Source organism: Perna viridis, chromosome 8, assembly GCF_037379345.1.
Source record: "Perna viridis isolate PV_CMFRI_1.1 ecotype Kerala chromosome 8, ASM3737934v1, whole genome shotgun sequence".
Classification (NCBI taxonomy): Eukaryota; Metazoa; Mollusca; class Bivalvia; order Mytilida; family Mytilidae; genus Perna; species Perna viridis.
The window spans coordinates 32,633,776-32,645,034 of record NC_142452.1 but is presented as its reverse complement, the minus strand read 5'-3'; the positions used below and the strand labels follow the sequence as shown (position 1 = coordinate 32,645,034).

The 11,259-nt window shown below is 32.5% G+C and overlaps 1 protein-coding gene across 3 annotated transcripts in view; it reads right to left on the bottom strand.

Moving 5' to 3' along the window:
* Positions 1-4,221: 4,221 nt before the first annotated feature.
* Positions 4,222-11,259, bottom strand: part of LOC148610277 (receptor-type tyrosine-protein phosphatase mu-like) — a 49,789-nt gene continuing 42,751 nt past the window's right edge. For all 3 annotated transcript variants that reach the window (XM_088542602.1, XM_088542603.1, XM_088542604.1), the window contains 4 exons: positions 8,595-8,717; positions 8,261-8,397; positions 7,178-7,313; positions 4,222-5,511 (listed from right to left, as the gene is read on the bottom strand). In XM_088542602.1, coding sequence (XP_088398728.1) covers positions 5,440-5,511; positions 7,178-7,313; positions 8,261-8,397; positions 8,595-8,717 — 468 coding nt within the window. In that variant the 3' untranslated portion in view covers positions 4,222-5,439. The remainder of the gene's footprint in view (positions 5,512-7,177; positions 7,314-8,260; positions 8,398-8,594; positions 8,718-11,259) is intronic.

The window sequence follows — 11,259 nt, the reverse complement described above, 5'->3', positions numbered from 1 at the left end:
CAGTGACGCACTATACTCGGCGTCACATAAATAACATACTGTTAAAATTGGAATAAAAATATTTTCTACGACTTTATTGACACCAACCGTCGTTTAAATTGTCTTAAATGACTTGCTCATTCGTTTAGCCAAAACGGCTTCTCCCTAAACATTGAATCGTTAAATTCCGGTCAGATTTTAATTCTCGGTGCCAATATTTACATTGTAAAAAGTCGGCCATGTTTACAGTGATCGGGTTGCTAGGAGATGTTGTTTACGTTTAAATGGTTTGTCCAAAAACCGAAGAACCCAGAATGCATTTCGGCGTTATTTCGGATATCTCGGATTTATTTTACGCGAACAACGTACAATACCGAGAAGTTGATCAAGCAGACGATTGTCACCGGAGTTCGACGGGAACTAAAGAACTTTGTTTGTAAACAAATCGTCCCGTAGAAACCAACATGGCGGATATTAGTATGGGATTTTCCCGTAAGGATTTGTTACGCATGATTTAAGCTAATAAGCGACTTGTTTAGGGAGAAGCCGTTTGGCTTAAGGAATGAGCAAGTCATTTAAGACAATTTAAACGACGGTAGGTGTCAATAAAGTCGTAGAAAATATTTGTATTCAAATTTTAACAGTATGTTATTTATGTGACGCCGAGTATAGTTAGTAAGATGGTAGAATTGCCTCATCCCATTAGACTTCTCATTTTAATTATATACTTGGTGTGGGTGTATTTGTATACCGTTGTAGATCTTCTACTGTCCTCTACTAATTTTGTATAGCCAAGTTGGCCGAGTGGTCAAGAGAGCGTTGGGCACAGTGCCTTCGGTTTTGCAATAGACACGTAACACATCTTTTTTCGTTTACCCGGTTATATTTCGAGGATGTAAGGCACAGTCCATTTTCTTCTCGGAAATTGGGGAGGACGCCTATTTTGCTACAAGATTGAAGTCATCACTACAGAAGTTTTATGGTCGTTATCATGAACTCGAGAATCATTATGGTGTATCCATCTGCACCATGAAAACTGATTTCTTCAATGGGTCATAGTTATCCTTTCTTCGTTTGTCTACCCCAGACTTGACTTTGTATGAGCAACTCGGCGGGTGTTTCTAGAAAAGCAAATGACGCTTACCCTACCGCTACACCTGGTCCATGCTCCTAGTTTTTAGTGAAGTCCGAGTTGCTCATTTGCTTTTGTTACTTTGTATGTATGATTTTAGTTGTTTTATGTTCCTTGTTGTGTATGTCTGTTTTCCATGTCTGGTCTTTTTCCCTGGATTACATTCTTTTGATTACCGCTATAACCTTGGTTCCCTTGATTACTCTTGGCTTATTATGAGTTTTTTTTTTGTTAAGTAATGGGGATATCGAATCATGATATTTTTTTTTTATTAGTAAAAGAAATGTTAGCTCAAATTTGGAATAACTTTACGTTTTAAAAAAAAATTCCGACCCTTAGTATAAAAGTATATGGTCGGCGCCTTACTTACTCGAAATATAAGATTTGTTAACTCCTCAAAACATGGAATGTATATCATGTTTACATTTATTTTCTAACTAGTGCACACATTTGAAATAGTCCGCAATTATAAATATCCCGTGACACTGTAAAATACTTGTTCTTATAAATTTACTTATGTTAGATTAGCATCGTTTTTCATCTTGTACATAAATAGCATTTCCTTAACTAAATACCAATCTGTATAAGAACCAGGTATTGTGTGGTGCATCATTTTTCTTCAATGTGGTCTTTTTCGCCACAAATATGTTCAATTCATCTTGAAAAAACAACTAAATAATTGAGAACTACTTAAATATTATCCTGAATCATCTATGATGTATATATGTTTTACTGCTCATTTTGGGAAAATAGTGCAGAAAATTTTCCTACCATCTTTCTATAGCGCATCCCAAGTAAACTTGACTTGTGAATACATTTGTATCTTAAAGAGCCAAACTTTACAAACACTTTGATGGTTAAATCTGAAGGTTATGAAGCATAAATATTTTGGTAATGCAATAAAATCTCTACATTTGTGTTTCTTCATTTGCCACACCTTATACACATTTTGCCTGATTCTTAATCATAAGGTGTACTTTAAATACTACTTGATCGACAATCATACAGCAGTGTACTGCGCATTTAAGTGTATATGTAGTTTATAAATATGAACGGAAACTTTCTCCAATTAAGTGTACTCCATATAAATTTATTTTGTTGAGTTACACTTAACAATGATTTTTTGTAAGTACAGCATTTCAGCACAAGTTATTGTAAGAAACGGGCAAACTGAGAAAAAAATCAGAAATATGTCAAAACCCCACCGATGTGACAATATAATTTCACTCAATGATGCATTCTCTATTTGATTTCTGCATCCCTGAGTTTGATAAAAAAAATTTCAATAGAATGTTCGAAAACATTAGGTTTTGGAAATGTTCATTATCAGTACATTTCAATAAAATTATAACTCAATTTACCAAAGTGGTATGGGAAATATTGTCTTTTTTACTTGACTCTGATGGTACAAATAGTAAAATTAAGCTCTTCAAATAGTAAGTTTTTTCATACCATGTTTCACCCACTGTGTAGTTCTTACAGAGACCAACACTTGATAGAAAAGTACTCACGAGTCGAATATTTACATTTTGTAAATACATCCAATATTTGGCTGATTGGGAAATACTGACTCTACTAAGCTATATAATATTGAAATGGGTACTTTTTGTGATAAATTGTGCAAAGTCTATCGCAAGTTCTCTAAACAAATATGAACAATCCTCGCATTGTCTCGACAAGGTATCATCTTGTCTAATATAGTCTGCACGAGTCTCGACAGTGTCTCAACTTGTTTTAACCCAGTCTTGACTTTCTTATCTAGTCTTGTCATGGCTTAACCATTTGTTCACGAGTCTCAACCTATCACAGCCAGTCTTGAACAGTCTTAGCACTCTATAATAGTCTTGGAGGAATCTCAACCAGTTCCGATTATCATATTGTGTTGTTGTGTTTATTCAAGAACAAACAAATATCACCTTACACAATAATAGACTTTTTTCTTGTTTTCTTTCATGTTTCACGTCTGTAAACACTTTGACGCAGTTAAGCTCACGAATATTATTACATGTAAGAAAATGTTAAAAATACACTGTTAGTAGCCTAACTGTCTTATTTTGTCGAAGGATATTTCGTATAGCTTAAAAAACATTTTTCTCTCATTATAAAGAATAAAAATTAGCCCAAGCCCTTTTCAGCACGCCCAGCGGTTACTATAAGTTGGTAAACAGAGGTTTGAGGAAGGTTGTAAATCAATGCTATTAAGTGCCTTGGTTATAAGAAGAAGATTTTCCTTCAATCTTATCTAAAACACTGATCGTTTAAGGAAGTAGACCTAGAGTAAGGGACATAACTCTGTAAATCAATAATATGTTTGTATCATTTTCAATTTCACCAAAGCTCATCAAGCTTTCATTTGAAACAGAATGAAATTAATCCAAGTTACTTTAATGCTTACATGAGACTGATGTAAAATTCTGAATACAAACGTTCTAATGATTTGTAAGAGTTGTGTCGATTACCCAAGTTCTACCTCTTTAGAGGACAAAGAAGTATATCTTTGAGAAAACCTTTCTTATTTATGACATTTGGGAAATGGTTATCAGGTCTCGGTTTCACAAAAAGTCGTAAGTGTGAAATTGATCGTAAATCATGACGTCACAATGCTATTTTAGTTTATGACGTCATTACTTACGATCAACTTTACACTTACGAATTTTTGTGAAATCGAGACCAGGAAATGAAACCACACAGGGAGAATTAGTCTATACCTCTGGCAAGAGAAGCAAAATGAAAATAATGATAATAAACTAAACATACAAACACATAAACAGGGGAAGATATGGTTCATAATGTACAAGTTTTGTGGATTTTTTTTCGTACAAATTCGTATCTCATGATCAGCAACTATCGCACTTTCTCTGTCAGCAAGAACCTATTTATCTTGTATTAAATGTGATAAATTAGATAAAGAACGCGTTTTTTTTTTTAATTTTATTTACCGTATTAAGCCATTAGCTAGAATAGAAAAATTATTAACAAAAAATAGAAGTCCAGGTTGGTCTACATGTGTAACACCTTACTCATTTATGTTATTTACAGACGGAAACAACTGACTGTTTTTGATAAAACAAAATGATGCAAAATGTAGATGAAATAATTTACAAACGCAGTTTTATGTGTATATACAATTTAATTTGTAATTTTCATTTAAATCTGCTCTTACGAGATAATCAACTTTGAAAATCCAATAGATTCTATAGTACTTTAGTGATATTTACAGTTATCTCCCTTAATTTTGAACAGTGCATTCTATATAATGTTCATATCTTAGGAACACGGGTTATATGAAAAACCAAATGTTAAGGTCTGTGTACTATGACAGTTCAAACAAATATAAAAAAAAAACATGTAGGCTTTTTGTCCATGAATCATATTTTGCATGATTCTTAGCTGGAGTGCTACTTAAAAGTATTACACTTGTCACTTGTCATCTTTCTCATTCAGTTATCGTGATAAGTTGGCATAAAATATTATTTGAGTATAATGTAGATCTTTGATCTAATGATGAAGGTTTTGTCTTTACATCAATTGTTAAGGATGAACTTAAAACGATTTTTTAATACTTTAAGGAACCATTCTATGTAAGAATCAGGCAATGTAGGAAAGGGGATGTAGATTATAAATATTATTTATTCAATATAACGAGAATATGTATGGTGTATATGTCAAGAGACAACAAACCCACCAGGATGAAAATGGTCAGCAGTCTATTTTATTAAGTTTTCTACGACAATCATATCATTCAAATGTTTTCGCAGTTTTGCATCTTTATGAGGTCTTTTGTCTTTGTAATTCACATATAAGTTCTTAAATGTCTATTCCTGACATGAGATTCAATTCGACGGCCTTATTTTATATTAGTCAAAATAAAAATCAGTCCTAACCAAAAATGTAAAAAAAAAAAATAAATAAAAAAAATGACGCAAAACTTCATTTATAGAAAAAGGGAGCTAACTCAAAAATATTTTTCAGAACAACTTTAAACAATTTAGAAAAAATAACTTTAATATACAGTCAAAACTTTTGTCTGCCCAAAGCCCACGTCAAAAATGGCATGAAAATAAAATGAAATGCATAGCCCACATAAATGAATCAAGGACCTTAATTCCTGAATTTGGTTATAGACATGTATTGGAAACTTCAGACATGATCAAAATTTAAAATATAAATGAAAACTTTACGAATTGTATTACCTGTATGGATTAGCTGTTGTTACAGAGGTAAACAAATACACAAACAAACAAAACGTTCAAAACAACACATAAAGAAGAAGCAAAGCAACATCAATGAAGACACTAGCATATAATGTTGTTCATACAACGTCTACTTCAGGTGTTGGCGTAGATATTAGATGATTCAAAATAAACATTTAAGGCTTCATAGCATCTTTTGTACTCATCCTGAAAAGTAAAAACATATGCTAATATTAAGTTAATATAAATATTCAACTTTGTAAGTAGTATTATTATAGCATTGAAAACGTGTTATGATACTGATTCAGTAGCACAGGAAGTAATACGAATTACGTTTGTAAAATACAAAAAAAATACCAAACATTTATATCGAAAATTTCGATATGATGACCATGTGTTTCATGGGGGTAACCTCTCACCAGGAGAATTTGAATCAAACTTATGGGGAATTTAATTGTATACAAGAAGTATTTAAACTGTCAAAATTGGAAGCCAAATCCTTCACCAAAACATTTTACCATATACAATACAAGGACATACGTTTGTGAAATACAAAAAATACCAAACATTTATATTGAAAATTTCGATATGATGACCATGCGTTTCATGGGATAACCTCTCACCAGGAGAATTTCAATCAAACTTAGTGGGAATTAATTGTATACAAGAAGTACTCAAACTGTCAAAATTGGAAGCCAAATCCTTCACCAAAACATTTTACCATATGCAATACAAGGAATTACGTTTGTGAAATACACAAAATACCAAACATTTATATTGAAAATTTCCATGTGTTTCATGGGGGTAACCTTTCACCAGGAGAATTTCAATCAAACTTATGGGAAATTTAATTGTTTAGGAAGCCAAATCCTTCACCAAAACGTTTTACCATATGCAATACAAGGAATGAAGTCTTAGTGTTGAAGGTATTTTGAAATCGTAATACTGCTAATTTTGATACGCTGTACATTTGTTTCAAGGAGAAACCTCTATATAGCAGCATTAGAATCTAACAAGTAAGAATATCTAAATCAAAAGGTAAGTTGTAGATAAAAAAGTACTCAAAAAAAAAACAAAAAACAAAACAAAACAAAATATTGAGCCTAAAACTATTTTAACAGTTTGTTTTAGTACTTCTTACCTTCTAATTCAAATTTTGATAAATATGATAAATACCATCTGATATAATTCGAAATATGCCAAGTGTGACTATTGAGTATTTCAATACCCTATGGAGGAGGGAGACGGCGCCTTAGTCCCCCAGCAGCGGCATCGACCAAGTGGTTGTTAAATACAAAAATACCAATGATATATTTATTTCAATTAACAATTCGCTGTTCAAGTGTTTCAAGGTGAAACCTTTCACCAGCAGCATTAGAAGCAGACACACATGTATAAGAAGATCTAAATTCAAAAGTATATTGTATACAAAAAGTACTCAACACCAAAACTGTCGAAATAGGAAGCCATATCCACCACCAAGAGGTTACAATAAATGAAGCCTCAGTGTTTTGAAATTTGTAATACTGCATTTTTGTTTTATTAATTATGATAAATACAACCTGATTGCTTTGATTATTCACCGATTAACTATCAAAACATATTTAGAACACAAATATGATAAATACAATGCTGATTGTTTTTATAAGGTTGAATAAATAAATATAAACATGTTTCTAACATGCTTTCTTATTAAAACCTTTTGACTTATTTTCTTATATCACAGAACCGTTACTAATATTCATTCTAATATAAAACACAGAACATTTTTCTCAGAATGACGGAACAGTAACAAAACAACAAATAGATCTTTTTATACAATAATATACAAAACAAAATCAAAAATTAGCAAATATTTATTCAATTGTCTTACGTAGGTGGATAGAAATTGTGGTTGCTGTAAATTGACCACCCGTGCTAAATGAAGGACGTCTGCACTTTCATCAACCATCATGCTAGAAACTACATTCGCAAAGGTACAGAACAATCCACAATGTCTGGCACCATCACTACAAAATAGTTATATAAATCTTGAAGATCTTGGTTGCAAAATCAGTCAAACGTAAATAAACTCACAAAATTGTGTATGCAATGGTGTTGATACTCCAAAACACCGATTAACTAACAGTAAAGAGTTTTAGTTGTTTGTGAAAACTGCTAAACAAGAGACACCAAGAAAGAGTAATCAAGGGAACCAAGGTTATAGCGGTTATCAAACAAATGTTATCCAGGGACAAAGACCAGACATGGAAAACCGACATACACAACAAAGAACGTAAAGTAATTAAATCATACATACAAAGTAACAAAAGCAAATGAGCAACTCGGACTCCACTAAAAACTGGGAGCATAGACCAGGTGCAGCGGTAGGGTAATCTGATCCTCTTATATAAACCTTCGTGACCTCATTATAAAAGTAGAATTAATGAAACTAAAATGTTTCATATACAATGATGGTACAAATATGATCATAATAAAATGGCCTTGTAATTCTGCAGAATATGTTATTCATCATTCTGTGATAGATCACCTATGACCCAAAAACAGTACAAAGGACAATTAACCCTTTAAGAAGACTTCAAAACTAGTGCGGCCTTATGATACTGCATGTTTACAGTTCTTATTAATTAGACATCATTTTCCAGGTTTAGGTAAAAGGTATTTTTCCACAAAAGGGCAATAACACAATTTAAGATAATTTGTAGTCTTAGGAACCAATTGCATAACTGTGCCTGCTTCTGTACGGTTATTCTACGATAAGTTTTTTTTTTTTATTTGTAACGGTTTAGAGTTAAGACAATACTTTCATTAAGTTAAGTAGACTTCATTTGAGATACTATGTTTACATATATTGAACCTTCGATGATGCAGATTATGCCTTTTTTGTCCAAGTTTGGAGATGATACCTCAATTCTTCAAAATTCCAGTAATTTGATCAATCAAGTTTTATACTTACCTGCTCACGACTGTAACGGGGAGATCACTTTTATTCCAGACATTCAAAACATGATCCACCAACCCACAAAGCGGTTTCGGCTGAATTGTGTCTTTGCATACTACTTGATAAACATGTATATGGTATTTCTCATCACCCTGAGAGAAAAGAATACTCGGAATTAACTTACCAAGCAAGGGAAATAAGACCAACCAAATAATGCTTAAATTGAAAAACTTAAATCGCCACAACATTGCCTGTTTTAATTTCAAGGTTAAAAATACTTTAATAGAACCAACAGTAAAAATATATAATTACAGCAATGAAGTTCCAGGGGACGTAATTGTTTATATACCTTCCATGTCACATCAAGTTCAGCTCTCATTATACCATAACCAAATTCTTCCCTAACTATTACATCTATAACAAACGGTCCTTTTGTCACACTTTCATTGTCGCTAGTATACACCAGATTTGCCTACAATATAAGAAACAGTTTTTTTCATCATTTTTTGTATTTCTCATATACATTATGACAGAATAGCGATTAACGTCTGTTGTGTCAATTAAAAGCAATTTATTCCTGAAAAAAAAATCGCAGACTTTTTTCAGATCGGAACTACAAAGTAATGTTCTACAAAATAAAACATTTTACCAATAGCGCACCAACCAATCAGACGAACTTTTACAAATTAAATTGTTCCAACTCTTTCTGATAGTAAACGACAATATGGTAGTCAGTTATAATACACAAGTTTACATATGATGCCAAACCTTTCTACAAAACTTCACTGAATCCCCTGAGTATTTTAAAATGATGTGCGCTTCCGAGGTCTGAACACCTAAAGTTGGTTTATCTACAATTTGAGGGCTAGGACAGTGATCATATTCCTTTATGCACATCTACGTATATATACATGGCAATCATCCCTATTAAATGTTATCAGAATCCCTGAAGGAGGATATGCGCCTGCGATGTTTTAACATGCGCAACTGTAAAGATAAATAGTCTTCTTTGAAGTAAATCGACAGTAATTTTATGTTTCATACCAATCTTGAATGATTATAAGCTGTAAGTAAACAATTTATGCTCATGCAAATCATAAGTTATGTTTTATAACTCATGAAAACATACTATATGTTGCCTTAATACTATAAAAATTGAAATAAGGTTACAAACAATTGATGCGAACGAAGGTAAAATGACTGACTGATGTTGTTTTTCTGAAAACTTTAAATGCACCTAGTGCATTGACCTAAAGAACGACTCTGAAGACTCCCAGAACATATAGTAACAGAGTAACCCAATCCAAAAACATATGTTCCCTAAAACAAAAGTTAAGACAGACACAAAAAAAGCGACCCCAAGTCTCGACAAAATCAAATTCTCCTGACGAAAGAAACAAAACACAGAAGACTTAGCCTCCTGAAATAACTATCAAAGAAGTGAAATTTACTGATTTATACGAACTTATGCTGAATATGAAATCATCACAAGATAAAATGAAATAGAACCAAGAGTCCTTTCGGGAATCTATAAAGAAAAAGAATTAGTGCATTAGAAAAGAGAGTCGAAAGTAAATTGGAACATATAAATAATCCACCTGAGGGTAATTCCATTGAACATAAACTTTATCTTTTAAATTTAAAATATAAAACCAGATAATATTAGTGGAAACATAGACTCTGACAGAGTTTAGAGGTATATTGAAGATGTCATCATAGAATCAGGAGTCGAAGTCGGAACGATCAAGATAGGCATTCTCAACAAAATCGAACAACCCACATCGGACGCACACCGAACAAGGTCAGGGTTAATAGATTCTGTAAACTTCTGGAACAACAAGTATTATTCTGAAACAAAAGATAAAACTGAGAAATATTGAAACGTTAAAACACATATACATCGAGATAGACAAAACGAGGCACGAGGGACAAACAGAACTGAATTTGTGGAAGCTTATAAAAGCATTTCCTGAACTGAAAATTAGAGAGGTACAATTATCAATGTGAATGAGACTGCCAATAAATCTCACGGTCTCAAGTGAGCAAGGGCCCGATAAAAACAGTTCAACAAGCTCAAAGCAACTACCTAGTACCTCTGACAAATTATTCGTATCTATAAGTGTTTGAAATATCAATGGCTGGCATTAAAATAGAATAGAATGTCAACAACTGAGGAAACTATAATAACGGGTTTGGATTCAGACGTATTTGGGATATGTGAGACACATTTAAAAGATGGTAAAGATTTTTATATTCCTGGTTATACATGGTTTGGGAGTAACAGATAAAACCTATGTAATGGAGCTGTCATTGGGTCATGTGGAGTAGGCATAATGATAAAGCATGAGCTATTAAAAGTGTATGAAGAAACAATACTCGATAAAAAAAATTGAGGGAATTATCTGGGTGAGACTCAGATCAATATTCAATCGTTCTTATTATATGACTATTTGCACTGTTTTTCTCAAGCGAATGAAGTCAAGTAGAGGTAACAATGCACAAGAGTTTTATGATATCCTTTTTTTCTCAGGTTTATACGTACTTTGACGAGAAACCTATGCTGATAAAGGGAGACTTAAATGGGAGAATTTGGAAGAATTTGGAAAAGTAATGACTTCAATCCCTTGACAGATGTTGGTGATATAGAGCATACATAGCATAGGCAAGATAAGCATTAAATTTGGTGATTATTTATTAGACTTCATGCTAGACTCAAAAGCGTGTGTTTTGAATGGAAGGTCTGACAAAAACTTTGATAACTTTACGTTTGTTTCAGCCCTTGGTAAATCAGTAGTTGATTATATGACCATGTTCCATACACAGTTCATAGAAATATCAAGCTTTCAAACATTACTTGTAAGTGATTGCATTAAAAAGTTCAACATTCTAGTGGATACAGCAACAATCCTAGATCATTCAATAATAACAGGTACCTTAAATGTTTCCAAGTATCCGAATTAAAAAACAATACACCAAATAACACCAGAACATGAACAAAGTAAAAAAGTGACATT